General features: G+C 34.0%; 1 protein-coding gene across 2 annotated transcripts in view; it reads right to left on the bottom strand.

Annotated features, from left to right (window-relative positions):
- PDE3B (phosphodiesterase 3B) overlaps positions 1-18,380 on the bottom strand; it is a 237,028-nt gene that overhangs the window by 78,847 nt on the left and 139,801 nt on the right. For both annotated transcript variants that reach the window (XM_074401124.1, XM_039471383.2), the window contains exons 5-7: positions 17,221-17,327; positions 4,800-5,010; positions 3,991-4,064 (exon numbers count right to left, since the gene is read on the bottom strand). In XM_074401124.1, coding sequence (XP_074257225.1) covers positions 3,991-4,064; positions 4,800-5,010; positions 17,221-17,327 — 392 coding nt within the window. The remainder of the gene's footprint in view (positions 1-3,990; positions 4,065-4,799; positions 5,011-17,220; positions 17,328-18,380) is intronic.

The raw sequence follows: 18,380 nt of genomic DNA, 5'->3' as shown, positions 1-18,380 counted from the left end.
AGAATCTCCCAGCTGAGAGGAGTCCACCCAAAGAACTATAACACTTAATATATTATTGCTCTTTTAAAAAACTTTATTGCATATAATTACATACCACTAAAATCTACCCATTGTAAAATGCCTTAGTTCAGGCTGCTATAACTGAATACTATATACTCAGTTGCTTATAAAAAAATAGGAATTTATTTCTCACAGTTAGGGAAGTTGGAAGTCTGAGATTAGGGTGCCAGCCTACCCAAGTTCCAGTGAGTGCCCTCTTCCAGGTTGCAGAACACCAATTTTACATTGTATCCTCACATGGTGGGAAAGAGGGCTAGAGAGTTTTCTTTTATAAGGAAATTAATCCCATTCATGAGAGCTACACCTTACTGACCTAATTACCACCCAAAGGCCTCACCTCCCAATACTATCATATTGGGGTATAGGATTTCAACACATGAATTTTTGGAGGAACACAAACATTCAGCCCATGACGTAAGTGTACAATTAAACAATTTTAGTATATTTGCAGTTATCAACAATCATTTCAATCCAGTTTTAGAACATTCTCAACACACCCAAAATGTTCTTTCATGCCTACTTACAGTTAATCCCTCTTCTCACTTTATGCCACCATTGCTGTGATTATTGTCTCTTTTAAGTTTTGTTTTTCAAGAATTTCATATAATATATGATCTTTTGAGCCTGGCTTCTTTCACTTAGAATAATGTTTAAAACTTCATCTATGTTGCAACATGTATCAGAAGTTTATTCCTTTAGTTGCTGAACTGAATTCCATTGTAATGATAAATCATATGATGTTTATTCATTCACAAGTTCAAGGATATTTTCACTGTTTCCAGGTTTACTCTACCGTGAATAATGATGTTATAAGCATTCACATAACCATCTCTGTGTGCTCATGTTTTCTCTTGGGTAAATTCTTAGCTGTGGTATTGCTGGCTCATATGATAAACTGATGTCCAGATACTGTCTAGAAACTGTCAAAATGTCTTCCAAAGTGGCTATACCATTTTACATTCCCATCAGCAATGCACAAGGGTCCCAATCTTTGCCAACAGTTGGTATTTTTGAATTGTCTTTTTGATTACAGCTATTATAGTTTGAGTGTAGTAGTATCTCATTGTAGTATTAATTTGCAGTTCCCTAATGACTAGTGGTATTCATAATCTTTTCATGTTTTAACTACCCATCCACTTAAATCCTTCTACAAATTACATTCACCAAATTATCTCAAATCTTTTGTCCATTTTTAAATTGAGTAGTTTGACTCATTATTGAATTGTAAGATTTCTTTATATATCATGGATACAAGTTCTTAATCAGATGTATAATTTGCAAATATTTTCTAAGTCTGTTGTTTCTCTTTTCATTCTCTTACTGATGTCTTCTGATATTCAAAAGTTTTTAATTTGGTGAAGTCCAATTTGGCATTTTTTTCTTTATTAGGTTGTGCTTTTGGTATTGAATCTAAAAATGCTTTATTCAATCCCAGGTCACAAAGACTGTGTTCCATATTTGTTTCTAGAAGTTTCATGGTTTCGGTTCTTATACATACATCTATGCTCTACTTTCAGTTACTTTCCATGTACATGATGAGGCAAGGATGTAAGGCCTTTCTTTGGCAAGTGGATAGCTAACTGACCCAGAACTATTTCTTGGCAGGGCGGCGGGGAAGAAAATAACTGGCCTTTCTTTTTTGAATTGTCTTGGCTTCTTTGTGGAAAATCAATTGACTACAAATGCAAGAATTTCTTTTCAGACTGTCAGTTCTGTTCCACTGATCTACAGGTTCAACCCTGTGCCTTGATTATATTAGCTTTAAAACAAGATTTCAAATTAAGTCGTATATAAAAGTCCTTCAACTTTGTTTTTTCTCAATTTTTTTTTTTTTTTGCTATTATAGGTCATTTGTATTTCCGTATACATTTTAGCACCAACTTGTCCATTTCTATCATTAAAAAGGCCTGCTGGAATTTAATAAGAATTGTGCTCAATTTATAAATCAATATAGAAAAATTGTCATGTTGACAATACTGAGTCTTCAAATACATTACTGTGAAATGCCTCTCAATTACTTGGTTTTTCTCTAATTTCTGTCAACATTGTTTTTATAGTTTCCAGTGTATAAAATTTGAACTTTTGATAAATGTATTCCAACTACTTTATTTGTTTTAATACAATTGTGAATGGAAGTACTTTCTTAATTTCAATTTATAATAGTTCATTGACAGTATATAGAAATACAGTTGATTTTTGTATACTTATCTTGTATCTGGTAACTTTGCTAAACTTGTGTATTTGTTCTAGTTGTGTGTATGTGTGTGTGTGTGTTCTTTGGGATTTTCCATGTAAAAGATCACATGATCTGTGAATTGGGAATTTTATTTATTCCTTAAAATTCTGGATGGCTTTATTATTATTTTTTTCTAATTTCTCTGGCTAGACCCTCCAGTACAGTGTTGAAGTGCTCAAAGCAAAAACCCTAAGATCTTATTCTTGATCTTCTGGGGAAAGCATCAGTCTTTTTCCATTAAGGATGATGTCAGCTATGTGTTTTTTATAAAGATATCCTTTATCAGGCTAAGGAACTTCCCTGCTATTATTAGTTAGCATGTTTTTATCACAAAAAGTGTTGGATTTTGTCAAATTTTTTTTGGCATCTATTGAAATTATGTGTTTTTTCCCCTTTATTCTATTACTATGATATGGTACATTGATTTCCTAATACTCAGCAACTCATTCATTCCAGTATCACTTGACCACAGAGTGATCTTTTCATACTGTTGGATTCAGTTTGCTAGTATTTTGTTAGGGATTTTTGTTTCTATACACAGAAGGGATATTGGTCTGTAGTTTTCATGTAATATCTTTGTCTGGTTATGGTATTAGGATGATACTGGTCTCATAGAATAAGTTAGGGCCGAGCACAGTGGCTCACACCTGTAATCCAGCACTTTGGGAGGCCGAGGCAGGTGGATCATCTGAGGTCAGGAGTTCAAGACCAGCCTGACCAATATGGTGAAACCCTACCTCTACTTGATTACTTTTTAAACAAATCCTTTCAAATGAAAAAAAAAAAAACTATCAAATTACACATTTTAAAGCAGTAAATTTTATGGTATCTAAAGGGATTGAGAAGAGCCTATATTTCCTGAAAAGGCTTGTCTATTTTTAGTTTACCTTTTTTCCTAGGGTACAACACTTCAGAGTTTATCAAGTTATCCCTACCATGGCAAGCCTTCAACTCTAGTCTCTGCCTTCCTAGTCCCATGAAGCTACTATAAAATTGCTCATCCGATCAGTCATTGTTTTCTCTGGAATTGGCATATACCCTTTTGATAGCCACAAACTACAGGCTCACTTTTCTTGGAGTTCTGTCTTCCAACAGATCTTGTACTGGTGATTCACAGGATCGTTTTAGTTCTTCAATGGCTTCAAGTAGACTTTTAAAATAAATAATTTGTCCAACTTTTCTAGTTGCCCTCAAGGGGAATGTTGGTCTGAATTACTTAGTTAACTACTACTGGTAGTTTGAGTCATCAATTTTTAAGGTTCTAAAACAACTATAATTTCATCAACACGATTTCTTGTTTGAGGATATAAAATATTTCAGAATGATACAATTAACCAGACTTTAAAACAACTTCTCTTTATGTAATAAAAAAAATTTTATGCAAAGCCTTTTGGGTTTAGATTGCACAGTACAAATTTCAATGTTAATATAAATAATTTCACTATTTATAAACAATAGCCATAACCTAAGAAGACTACACTAATTGGTACAGCACATTTTTATTGTTCGAATTACTTTCACTATCTATTATTTATAATTTGTTCTTAATAAATCCTCTGTGAAGTGGGTAAAAAATAATAATCTTCATTTTAAAGATGGATAAACTGAAGTTAAACTCATTCATTTGCCCATTCTAAAAATCATTGTAAGAAATTTCTCTTAAACTCAAGTACATATAACTTTCGTAATCTCACCTGATTTTCCACAGCAGCAATCTGTACCATCTGATTCAGATGCTGAAACATATTTCAGTATTTGATGTCCACAGCTTATAGAATAAAATAGATAAATATATATGATAAATGAGGTAAAAGGTTTTTACCTGAACACAATTAGAAAATCTGTTTAATTTTTAACCAAGGTCTCAACTGCAACACATCCTAACATTCCAATCTCTCTATGAACTTAAAGGCTTTAAACTAGAAAAGTGTCTGTGTGTCTTTGAAGGAAACAAAATATTTTTCAAAGTGAACTCTGGGTATGATGTAAACCCTTACTATTAGTAAAGCACAAATAAGATCAAATGCCATATGACTGGGTATTATGAATAGGTACTAAGTAGTATATAATAAATTAATATTTACTAAGATCTTAGGATGGGTAGAATACCACTATATTTTATCTCAGATGGAAACTATTGAATTAAAAAAATTAATACCACTAAAATGAGAAAAGATTTATTTAGAATAAAAACTACTAGATAAATAAGGAAAAGGATAGAGGCTAAATCCATCATCTAGTTATAACACAGAATGAGAAAACTGGTAATACTTTAATGCAGTAAAGTCCTCACTTAATATCATCAATAAGTTTTTGAAAACTGACACTTTAAGTGAAACAACTTACAGCACATCTTCAAATAATGTCATTTAATTGTAACACCAAAAAAAAAATCTGGTCATTAAGCTTAAAGTTGGAGTTTCCAACAACCTATCCAAAATGTTGAGGACTTAACTGTAATTGACATTTTGAAACAGAAAAAATAAACGGTTGGGAAACTTACCTGTTACACAGATTGCTTTCAGAATTTCTACGCTGCTGAAAAAAATCTGGTGTATTGGGTACATTGCCTAGAGATCTCTGTAAAATAATGCTTGGCTTATTAAGAAAATCAGCAGTATCAGGAAATTCTATCTGTGATCGATTAGTTAGAGAGCCAGCAGACACTGTTCCATGGTTATGAGAATTCACAGGACTCAGACTGGACAAAATACCTTAAAAAATTAAAAGAAAGGCAATAAATAAGAATATATTTATGTGTATGTGTTTGTTATATATATTTGTGTTTTTATGAATTTTTTGCCTTATTTAAAGAAAGCAAAGTATTTACAATTAAATGATAAAATAAATTCCTACATGAGTCCTCAAGACATTCTAGAAACTTAAGCAGTATTTGCCATATTTGTCATGATCAGTGGCTGTTGGGTAAACATCCCTTGTTTGGTAAATATCTACATTTATAATAGGTAACATAGTGTTCACATTTACCTATTATAAATGTAAACAAACAGTATGACATATGTATGGCAGAAATTTTTCTAATTCTTATTGGTCTTTAACTGTTACCTTATGTATCCCTATCAGATTGATTACTCACATGAGCAAAGCATCTCCACCAAATTTTATTGAATTATTTTCAATTCAATAAAATTCAATTTTATTGAAAAACTAAAATTATCTTAATGTGAGATGGGTTCTCATTCCATTCCCCAAGTAGAGTGGCATGATCATGGCTCACTGTAGTCTCAACCTCTTGGGCTCAATTGATCCTCTGGGCCTTGGAGACTACAGGCACAAGCCACCATGGCTGGCTAATTTTTGTATTTTTTGTAGAGACAGGGTTACATAATGTTTCCCAGGCTAGTCTCAAACTCCTGGGCTGAAGCAATGCTCCTGCCTCAGCCTCCCAAAATACTGGAATTACAGGCTTAAGCCACTGCATCTGGCCAAAGAACTAAAATTCTTAATAGCATTAAGCAAGTTGAGAATATAATAATATCATATTGTAATGCAATGTCGGAACCCTTTAAAAATTACATGAAAATATTTCCAGCTAATTCATTCATTCAACAAATATTTAGAGTTTACTATATGCTGGAAAATGTACTGAACTTCACAATGGAGAAAATGATACCAGCCCCACAACTCAATGAAGATAGAGAATAGTTAAGAATACAAATGCTGAATGTTTAATAAGAAAAAAAAAAAGAGTGCTTCAGTAACATGAGATGAATCTCTAATTCTTTTTATTTATTCCAGAAACCTTTGCTGAGTGCCTCCAACTAAAGCAGTGTGGGTATACCTGGAAAGAGGCAGGTAGATTTACAACCTTATTTGAAAATAAAGACCCAAGTAAAGTGTAATTCAGAAAGGAAAACAAGTAACAGTCATTAAGGAGCTACAATATTTTCAGGCATAGTGGTAAACATTTATAGATGTGTGCAATGGTGTCAACTTGGTTATGGTGCCCAGTTGTTTGTTCAAACACTAGTCTAGATGTTGTTGTGAAGATATTTTTTAGATGTCATTAATATTTAAATCAATAAACTTTGAGTAAAGCAGATTAACTTCCATAACATGGGTGGGCCTCATCCAATTAGCTTAGGGCTTTAAGAGAAAAGACTGATGTCTCACAAAGAGGAAAAAATTTTGTCTCCAAACTGCCTTCAGGTTCAAGACTGCAACATTAACCCCTGCTGGAATTTCCAGCCTGCCAGCCTGTCTTGAAAATTTCCTACTTGCCTGCCTTCAAGCATTCATAATTGTGTGAACCAATCCCTTAAAACAAACACTCTCTCTCTCTCTCTCTCTCTCTGTCTCTCCCTCGCTCTGTGTGTTTGTGTGTGTGTGTGTGTGTGTGCGTGTGTGTGTGCGTGTGTGTGTGTAAATACAATGTTCTTTATCTTTTGCCAATCTGATGGTAAACAGAAGAGCACTATACCTTTACTTCTTAATTTCCTCATTACTAATAAGGTTAAGTACATTTCATGTTTACATGTCATTTGTATAGGTTTTTTCCCTGAAATGCTGGTTCAAGTCTGTTGCTCATTTTTCTATTGGCTTGTGATGATGGACACACTCTAAGGTAGTCCCATTAACCCTTCCCCCCTGGTATTCATGTCTTTGTGTAGAAAACACCTATGACTGGCTTCTTATCAACAGAAAGATGACAGGATGCGACCCCTATGATTGTGTTACATTATGGATTCCATTTTGCTAGCAAACTCACTCTAGAGATTCTCCTTGCTAGCTCCATGAATTAAGCAGCCATATTGAGGAAGACCATGTGACAAAAAACTATGGGCAGCCTCTAGGAACTGAGGGTGGCCTCCAGCCAATAGCCATCAAGAAGCCAGAGCCATCAAGAATCTACAACCAAAGGAAATAAATTCTGAGGACAACCCGAGTTTGGCAGCTGATTCATTACCAGCTGATTCTCCAGATGAGAACAAAGTAGAGTCAACATCTTGTTTTGAGATTGATGACATCTTAAGCAGAGGACTCAGCTGTGCGTGGACTACTGCACAAAAAATTGCTCCATTTGTTGTAATCTGATATACAGCAACAGAAAATGAATAGTTGTCCATAATCCTTCCACTGATGAAGTTCTTTACACGGCTGAATTCTAGTTCTTTTTCAGATGTTACCGCTATTTTGAATTCTTTTTATATGACTTCTTTTTTTTTTTTTTTTTTGGCAGTCTCACCCTGTCGCCCAGGCTGAAGTGCACTGGCATGACCTTGGCTCACTGCAGCCTCCATCTCCCAGGTTCTCCTGCCTCGGCCTCCCAAATAGCTGGGATTACAGGCACCCACCACTATACCCAGTTAATTTTTCTATTTTTAGCAGAGACCAGGTCTCACCATATCGGCCAGGTTGGTCTCGAACTCCTGACCTCAAATGATCTGCTCACTTCGGTCTCCCAAAGTGCTGGGATTACAGGTGTGAGCCACCACGCCCAGCCTTTATATGACTTTTTTTGATAAAGACGTTATTAATTTTCATGTAGTCAAATTTATTCATCTAATCCCATATGGTAAGTATTTTTATGTCTTGTTACAGAAATTTGTCCCTACTCTAAAGTCATAGAGTGTAGCAGCACTGTACGTTTTTAATTAAATTTATCTCTAGGTAATTGATGGCTTTTGAAGCTGTAGTAAATGATGTTTTAAATTTTCATTTTCAACTATTTTCTGATACTACAGAGTAATACAATGAATTTTTCTGTACAATTAAAATCTTGCAAAGTTTACTTATTAATTCTATTATTATATTTTGAGATCCTTCTGAGTTTCTATGAATATAAAAAGCTAATCTGCAAATAAAGCAAAGCATTTATATCTTTCTTTCCAGTATTTATTCCTTTTCTTTATCTCATCTTCATTGATTGTCTAGAAACTACAGGAAAATGTTGGAGACAAGTGTTTACAGTGAACAACTTTATCTTGTTTCCAAAGTCAGGAGGAAAATGTTCCAATATTTCATCATTATGTATTATGCTTAAAAAATATTTTTGGTAGAGACTATCAGATTTAAAATGTTCCCTCTATTCCCAATTTGTTTAAAATTTTTTATTATGAGTAATGACCAAGTTTATCAAATGAACATACATGAAAAGCTTTCTCTGCACCAATTAAGATGACCATACGATTATTCTCTTTTATTCTACTAATGCAGTAAATTTTCAAAGGTTAAACAGATTTTACATTCCTGTAGTAATACATGAACATTATGGTATTATTATTTTAATATATTACTCAATTACATTTGTAACTTTGTTTAGGATTTTTGTATCTATATTCACAAGAGATGTTGGCCTCTAGTTTTCTTGTAATATCCCTGTCAGGTTTCGATATTAGGGTTATGCTGGCCTCATAAAAAATGGTTTCCTCTTTCCCTTTTCAGTGAAAGAGTTATATAGATTGGCTGTGTTAGGCAGAATAATCACTGCCAAAGATGTCCACATCCTGACCACAGAACCTATATGTTAGATTACATGGCAAAGGGATATTTAAATTGCAAATGGACTTAAGATTGCTAATCAGCTAACCTTGAGATGGGGAGATTATCCTGGATTATCCAGTTGTGCTCAGTTTAATAGCAAGAGTCCTTGTTATTACAAGAGTCACACACAGCTGAATCTTCTGCCTAAGTAAAAGAGCAGCAGACATAAAAGAGCCAGAGAGATGGTAGCATAAGGATTCAGACTGATATTGCTGGCAATGAAGACGGAGTAATGGGGCCATGGGCTAGGAATGCAGGCAAGCTCTAGGAAGTCCTCTAGAAACTGGAAAATGAAAAGAAAATGGATTATCCCCTAAAGCCTCGAGAAAGAATACAGCCCTGCTGACACCTTGCTTTGGACCCAATGAGAACAATTTTAGACTTCTGACCCCCAGAATTGTAAAAATAAATTCGTGTTATTTAAGTTACTAAGTGTGTGGTAATTTGATAGTGTCTTAGTCCATTCAGATTGCTATAACAGAATACCATAAATGAGGTATTTTATAAGAGAAATTTATGTCTCACAGTTCTGGAGGCTAAGAAGTCCAAGATCAAGGCACTGGCAGATGTAGTGTCTGATGATGGCCCACTTCCTGGTTCACTGATGACCATCTTCTCATGTCCTCACATGATGGAAGGGATTAAAGAGCTCTTTGAGGTATCTTTTATAAGGTACTCATTCCATTCACGAAGAGTCCACTCACATGATATAATCACCTTCCAAAGGCCCCAGCTCCAAATACTATCATACTGAGGATTAGGTTTCAACATATGATTTGGGGTGCAACTGAGGGGATATTAATATTCAGTTTACAGCAAGTAGCTATAGAAAACTAAGGCACTAGATATAATCTTTCATAACAACATTTCCATTAAATATTGGGAAGAATTTACCAGTAAAGTCATAGGAAGGTTTTTAACTATGTTTAATTTCTTTAGCAGATATATGACTCTTCAGACTTTTTGTCATTTTTCTATTAGTGTTATCTTTTTCTATCAGTGTCATGTCTTTTTCTTTCTTTTGGTTTACTTTGCTGTTAAACTTGTAGCTTCTTAAAATGTAAGCTTAACTGATTTTTAATTTTTCTCCTTTTTGCTATAAATTTCCTAACTCAAAGCACTTTAGCTTCTTCCCATATTTTAATAAGTCCTATTTTCCTTATTATTCCGCTCAAAATATTTTCAATTTTTCATTGTTTTTCCTTCTTTGACCCATAAGGTTATTTATAATTTGAGGATTTTCTGAAGATCTACTGACAGATGTTTTTAAATCTAATTCCACTGTGGTGAGAGAACATGCTTATGTACTTTTTAAACAGCCTTTAAAGATATCATTCACATGCCATAAAATTTACTTTTTTAAATTGTACAAGTCAGTGAATTTTAGAAATTGACAGAGTTGTGCAACTATCACCACTATCTAATTCAGGAATATTTCCATAAACTCAGAAAGAAACCCTATACCCATTAGCAGTCATTCCCTATTCCTGTCCCTCCTACCCATAGTTACAGGCAACCACTGTCTTCGTTCATTCAAGCTGCTATAAAAAAAATACTTTAGACTGGGTAATTTGTAAACAACAAAAATTGGCTGCTCACAGTTTTGGAGATTGGGAAGACCAAGACCAAGGTGCCGGTAGATCTGATGTCTGGTGAGGGTTCAGTTTCTGCCTCACAGATGGTACCTTTTTACTGTGTCCTCACATGGCTGAAGGGGATAGCTAGCTCCCTCGAGCCTCTTTTATAAGGGCACTAATCTCATTCATAAAGACTCCAACCTCATGACCTAGTCACCTCTAAAAGGCCCCATCTCTTAATACTGTTTCATTGCGGATTAGGTTTCAACATGTGAATTTTTGAGGTACACAAACATTAAAACCATAGCAACCACTAGTAATGTTTTCTATCTCTACAGATCTGTCCATTTTAGACATTTTATATGAGTAGATTTGCACAATTTGTAGTCTTTTGTGACTGCCTTATTTCACTTAGCATAATGTTTTCAAGGTTCATTCATGGTGTAGCATGTAGTACTTCTCCATTTTATTTTTGTGACAAAAAAAATATTCTACTGTATGGACAAGCCACATTTTGTTTTACCATTCATTGATAGCCATTTAGGTTGTTTCTACTTTTTGACTGTAATGAATAATGCTTCTATACACATCTATGTACAAGTTTTTATGTGTATCTACAGTTTCACTTCTTTTGGGTATACCAAGGAGCAGAATTTCTGGGTCATATGGTAACTTCATGTTTAAAATTTAAGAAACTGCCAAATTGTCTTCCAAAGTGGCTGTATCATTTTACTTTCCCATCAGCAATGTATAGTGTCCCAACTTCTGAATATTTTTTACCAAAATATGTTACTGTCTGTCTTTATAATTACAGACATCCTAGTGGGTGTAAAATGATAGCTCCCTGTGGATTTGATTTATATTTTCCCAAATATTAATGATCCTGAGCATCTTTTCATGTGGTTATGAGCCATTTGTATGTGTCCTTTGGAGAAACATTTATTCAGACCTTCTATTTTCTTTTCTTTCTTTTATTATTGTTTATATATATTTTTTTGAGACAGCAATCTAGTCGTATCACCCAGGCTGTTTCCACCTCAAAGATGGTACCTTTTCACTGTGTCCTCACATGGCTAAAGGGGTTAGCTAGCTCCCTCAGGCCTCTTTTATAAGAGCACTAATCTCATTCATAAAGGCTCCAACCTCATGGCCTAGTCGTCTCTAAAAGGCCACATCTCTTAATACTGTTTCTTTGGGGATTAGATTTCAACATGAACTTCTGAACAAAATATTCAGAAATTGAAACACTATACGTTGCTGATAGGAAAGTAAAATGATATAGCCACTTTGGAAGACAATTTGGCAGTGGCATTCCTCATAGTTCACTGCAGCCTCTACCTCCTGGGCTCAAATGATCCTCCTACCTCAACCTCCTGAGCAGCTGGTACCACCACAGATCACACCACTATGCCCAGTTAATTTATTATTTTTTTTGTTTTTGTAGAGACAGGGTCTTGCTGTGTTGTCCAGGCAGAGATCTTCTATGTTTTAATCAGGCCACTTTTCTTTTTCTTTTTGAGTTCTCAGAGTTATTTACATATTCTGGATACAAGCCTGTTGTCAAATTTGATTTGCCAACATTTTCTCTTAACCTGTGTCTTTTCATTTTCTTGATGGTGTCTATTAAAGTACAAATGTTAGGCCGGGCACGGTGGCTCACACCTGTAATCCCTGCACTTTGGGAGGCCAAGATGGGCGAATCATGAGATTAGGAGATGGAGACCATCATGGCCAACATGGTGAAACCTCGTCTCTACTAAAAATACAAATATTAACTGGGCGTGGTGGTGTGCGCCTGTAGTCCCAGCTACTCAGGAGGCTGAGGCAGGAGAATTGCTTGAACCTGGGAGGGGGAGGTTGCAGTGAGCCGAGATCACACCACTGCACTCTAGCCTGGTGCCTGGCAACAGAGCGAGACTCTGTCTCAAAAAAAAAAAAAAAAAAATTCTTAAAGTACAAATGTTTTCAATTTTGATGAATTCTAATATATCAATATTTTTCATTTAAGTACCATGCATTTGGTATCATATTTAAGAATGCCTTATTCAAAACCCAAAGTCACAAATATTTTCTCCAATGTTTTCTTCTGTAAGTTCTATGGTTTTTACTTTTATTCCCCATGGAATTCTTTTTATTTTATTTGGCTTCCAGTTCATGTTTCTAGTACAAAGGGTATAATGGAATTCTTTTTAATAATGTGTGCTTTTATTTTTGATCCTTTTTATTGTACATGTTCAAGGCATAGAACATGATGTGTTGATATACACATACATAGTGAAATGGTTACTACAGTCAAGCAAATGAACATATCCATCATCTCACAGAAATCTTTTGCGTATGTATGTGTAGTTAGAGCACCTAAAATCTATTCTCTTAGCAAAATTTCTAGTACACATTACAATAATATTATTGACTATCGTTCTCATGCTGTGGTTTAGACTTCTAGATTTCTTCACTCTATATATCTACAACTTTTGTACCCTTCGACCTTTCCTCATTTCTACTACCCCACCAAGCCCCTCATAACCACCACTTTACTCTTTTCCTACGAATCTGACTTTTTTTTTTTTGTAGATTACACATATAAGTGAGCTCCTAAGTAGTATTTTTCTTTCTGGTCTGACTTATTTCACTTAGCATAATGTTCTTGAAGTTCATTCCATGTTGTCACAAATGACAGGATCTCCTTTCTTGTTAAAGCTAAATAATTTCTATTGTATATATTTATTATATTTGATCCACTCACTATCAATTAACAGTTAGTTGTTTCCAAACTTTGGCTACTGTGAATGAACATGAGAAAGCAGATATCTCTACAAGGTGTTGATTTCATTTCCTTTGGGTATATATCCAGAAGAGAAATTGCTGGGTCAAATGGCAGTTCTATCAGTAATTTTTTGAGAAATCTCCATACTATATTCCATAATGCCACAATAATTTACATTCCCTGTGTATAAAAGGTTCCCTTTTCTCCACACTCTTGCCAACATGTGCTATCTCTTATGGTTTTAATGTTTACATTTGAGTCTATGATGCATTTCTAGTTAATTTTTGAGTATAGTGAGAGGTAGGATTCCAAATCAATTATTTTGCATGTTCATATCCACTTTTCTCAGCACCATTTATTGAAAATATGATTCATTCCTCAATGAATTATCTTTGTATCCTTGTTGGAAATCATTTGACTGTAAATGTCAAGGTTTATTTCTAAAACCTGAATTCTATTTAATTGAATAGAAATATCTCTATGCCAGTACCATGCTGTCTTAGTTACTGTAGCTTGGTAGTAAGTTTTAAAATTTGAAAGTGGGAGTCCTCATAATTTTTCTTCTTTTTTATTAAATAACTGTTTTTGCTATTCTGGGACTCCTGCATTTCTATATGAATCTTAGGATCAGACTGTCAATTTTGGCAAAGCTGAAATTTTTATAAGGATTGTATTGAATCTAGTTCAATTTAAAGAATATTGCCATCTTAATAATATTATGTCTTCTGATCTTTAAACATGGAATGTCTTCCAATATTTTAGGTCTTTTTTAATTTCAACAATATTTTATAGTTTTCAATCCAAAGGTCTTGTATTATTTTGCTAAATTTATTTCAAAGATTTTTTAATGCTAACTGTAAATGGAAATCTTTTTGTAACTTCCGTTTTTGATTCCTTAATGTTAGTGTACAGAAATAAAATTGATTTTTGTATATCCTGCCACATTGATAAACTTATTTATTGATTATAATAGATTTTAATGAATTTCCTAGGATTTTGTATATACAACCTCATGCCATCTGCAAATACAGTTTTACTTTTTCCTTTTATTCCTTCTTACTTAATTGCTCTGACTAGAACCTCTAATCCAATATTGAATAAAAATAGCAATTACTTCATAATTATTAAAACAATGCTATAATTTTGTTTTACACTAAGTCCAAAATCCAATCCAGTACAGGGATAATTTCTGTTGGTTACCTTTTCCTTGTGTACATGTCAAAAATTTCTTGTATCTTTGCATGTTTCATAAATTTTTGTTGAAAATTTGATATTTTGGATAAAATACTATAACGCTTTTGATATCATATCCCTCCAACACCAAAGGTTTATTATGTTGATGGTTTTGTGTTTGTTTTCTTCTTTCTGATTCTTTGCTTAGTGACTTTCCTGAACTAATTGTATAGATTCTGTTTCTCCTGCAATGTATAATTACTTAGTTCTCTACTAGCTTTTTCTCTTGAGTTTTTAATTGTATTTTTAAACATGGTTTCTTAAATGTCATCCCTGGGGGATCAATATAATTTGGACATCAATCACTGAGCAGTCAGAAGATTACTTTTTTTTTGAGATGGAGTCTTGCTCTGTTGCCCAGGCTGGAGTGCAGTGGTACCCTCTCAGCTCACCGCACTCTCTACCTCTTGGGTTCAAGCGATTCTCATCCCTCAGCCTCCCAAGTAGCTGGGATTACAGGCGCCCACCACCACATCCTGCTAATTTTTGCATTTTGCATTTATGTATTTTGTAGAGATGGGGTTCACCATGTTGGCCAGGCTGGTCTTGAACTCCTGACATCAGGTTATCCGCCCACCTCAGGCTCCCAAAGTGCTGGGATTACAGGTGTGAGTCACAGTGCCTGGCCTAATCTTTGTCTTTTAATTGGAGTGTAAAATTCAATGTTTGTTGAAAACCTGACATTTCAGGTAATACACTGACAACTCTAGTCAGATCCCTCCTTCTATCCCCAAGGTGTATATTTAATGTAAAAAAGTGTGTTTAAAATCCACCATGCTGCTATTTATTTTTTATGTGTTTCTTCTGTTTTTGCTTTTCTTTCCTCAGAATCTTTTGCGTTATATGAGTTTTATTTTTAAATCATGCCATTTTACCTCCCTATTAGCTTTTTAGTTATATAGTTTCCTATTGGTCTTTAAATTGACCCCTGGATATTACAATGTTCATCTTGAATGTTAGCTTCTCTTAAATTAGAGCTTTTTGCTGTTTTTCTAGCATTACTAGTACCTTACAACAAATTTAAGTCCATTTACCCCTTCCCTACCCTTTATGCTATTGTTATCATTTATCTGACTCTGTATTTTATAAATGCTATAAGAAAGTTATTATTGTGTTTGCCCACCAATATTTTTTAATCCTCACCCATCTATTTAGGCTTACCAGTGCTTTTGGTTTGTTCTTGCAGTTCCATGCTTCAATCTGGATAATTTTCCTCCTGCCTAAGAAACTTCCTCTACTGAACAGGTGGCACAGGTCTGCCACCTACAAACTCTCTCAGCTTTAGTTTGTTTGAAAAAAAAAAATCTATTTTTTTCTAGCTTCTCATTTGATTTAGTAAAAGATTTTTTTCCAGATTTTCTGAAGTATAATTGACAAAAACTGCCTGTATTCAAGGTGTACAATATGACAACTTGATTTACATATTTACTGTGAAATAATTACCACAATCAAATTAATTAACATACCTATCGCCACAGTTACTGTTGGGGGTGGGGCAGTGAGGACACTAAAAAAAATTTTTTATTTCAATTTAATTTTTCAAGGATATTTCTTCATTGGATAAAGAATTCTATGTTGGCAAGTTTTATTCTTTTGACACTTCTTAAAATATGTCTTTGAAGTTCACAGTTGCTGTTAACAAGTCACTGTCAGTATTATTGTTGTTCCCGGAAAAATAATCTATCTTTATTTGGTTGCTTTTGAAACTTTTTTCTTTATAATTTAGAGCCTTGACTCATATACGTAGCTATGATTTTCCAGTATTTATCCTGCCTGGGGCTCACTGCACTTTATGAATTTGTTGTTTGCTTTCTTTTATTAGTTTTGGTAAATTATTCTGTCCTTTTGTTTCTCTTCTTTCCTTCTGGGACTTCAGTCACACATATTTTAGAATTTCTGTGTCCCATATGTCTCTTAAACTTTGTTGTTATTTATGTATTTTTTCTTCTCTGTGCTTCAGTTTGGATATTTTCTATTTCTCTGACTTCAACTTTACTACTTTTATATTCTGTTATGTCCAATCTATTCTTAAACCATTGAATAAGCTTTTAATTTAATCAAGGACATTTCTTAGTTCTAGACTGTCCATTTCTTTACCAGTGTTCTAGTTCTCTATTCAAAGTATCCATTCATTTTGGCCATTATTCCTTCTATTTCCTTTAAAACATCATTGATATTGTAAAAACTGTAAAATAAAACATCAATATCATGTGTAGATATTTTTCTAATGCCTGCTTTTCTTGATTAACAATAACATTTTCTGACCTCTTCACATGCTTTATAGTTTATTGTGTATAAAAGAATTTTGTAATTGTATATCCCAATCACAAATTGTACCTATGTCCTATCAGCCATAATGTATCTGTATTGCTTTGCTATTCCTATATTTGTTAAAATATCTTTTGTCCAAGATTTTAAGCATTCTATAATCTTTTAATATAAAGAAAATTCCTATTAGAATGTTTTTTTCCAGGATGAAGTCATGGCTTTTTCTGTTCTAATACTAATTTTTTTCTCCATAATTACCATTCTACAAAAGAAATACTCTTTCTTGAAGATTTTCCCTTGTCCTGGGTCTGCAACCATTCAGGTTAAATAGTTCTATATTTTATCCCTGAATCCCTACTGCTTAGCAAAGCACTTGGTACATAGATGTTCTAAAACTGCTTACTGAAAGAATTAGCAAACAGTCAATTAGCAGCCAACCCAAACTGCTTAGTCATGTTAACTTACAACACATGAAATTGTATTAAAAATTAGCCATAAATGTGTAATGAAAAGTGTTTACACTATCATATACTTTGAGAACCCCCGTATATGAGTCATAAAGAATGATTTCTTACCAGCTCTTCGCAGACCTAAATGGTGGGTCAGTGATATAGAAGATGACCTTTGCTTCAGGATAGGCGGTAGATGTGAATTAAAAGGCCCATTTAAATAGCATCCTTGACTAAAACGGAAAAATAGCAGGTTAAAATTTTTAAAAGCCATGAAAACTTTTATCATTTTTCTTCATGGTCTTCATTTTAATTAGCATATATATTCTCATACATTCAGAATTTGGGCCTCTAGTGCCTAAGGCCTAAAGCAGGAGTCAGCAAACTTTTTCTGTAAAGAACCAGATGGTAAATACTTTTGGCTATAAATTCTCCGTAGCAACCACTCAACTCTGCTGCTGTAGCACAAAAGAATCCATAAACTAAATAAACAAATGGGTATGGTTTTGTTTCAATAAAATTTTACTTACAAAAAAACATGTTATAGACCAAATTAGGTCCATAGGCTGTAGATTGCTGATCCTCGAGCTAAAGCAGGTTATCACAATTACTTTGAAGGCTTTCTTCAAACATAGGCTAAACCCTGGGGATGAGACCAGCAGCCTAAGTCTGGGGTGGGGACAGATAATCTGCACTTCTAACAAGTTCTTATAAGATGGAGTTTCTGATATAGTGACCTCACTGAGAACTACTGGACTAAAGTATAGTTTTTAATTTTTTTCTGTTCCCTAACCTCACAGGTATTGACAACTATTATCAGTGTAGGCAAAAAACAAGCAGTAAGCACATAATAGCAACCAATGAACTCATCTCCTTGCCAATCCTCAGTCATTCTTCATATTTTCTCTGTGTGAAAATAAGTAATGCAAAACCAAACTTTTGAAACTTTTATTTTCAGCCTTAAAGGAATGTGATTATGGGACCTCAGTCACTAGGCAGGTATAAACTTGGTTTCCCTGATTACAGATTAGCCTTTTTTTCCTTACTTACATTGCTTTGCTAAATGCTGCAAAAAACTAAAAGGTGCCAGAGAAGACTCCTTCCCTCTTTACTGTTTATCTTCATTATAAATTAACTTCCCTCTTTTTTCCCCTATACAAAGACCCGTTTTCTAAGATGGAATGTTAAATATATTCTTTTAAATTGGAGAAAGAAAACAAACAAGCTGTAACTAATCAAACTGCTATAACTCATAAACCAACTTTGTGTGGAAAATGTTATTCTGC

This window comes from Saimiri boliviensis, chromosome 6, assembly GCF_048565385.1.
Source record: "Saimiri boliviensis isolate mSaiBol1 chromosome 6, mSaiBol1.pri, whole genome shotgun sequence".
Taxonomy (NCBI): Eukaryota; Metazoa; Chordata; class Mammalia; order Primates; family Cebidae; genus Saimiri; species Saimiri boliviensis.
This window is presented reverse-complemented; position numbering and strand designations above follow the sequence as displayed.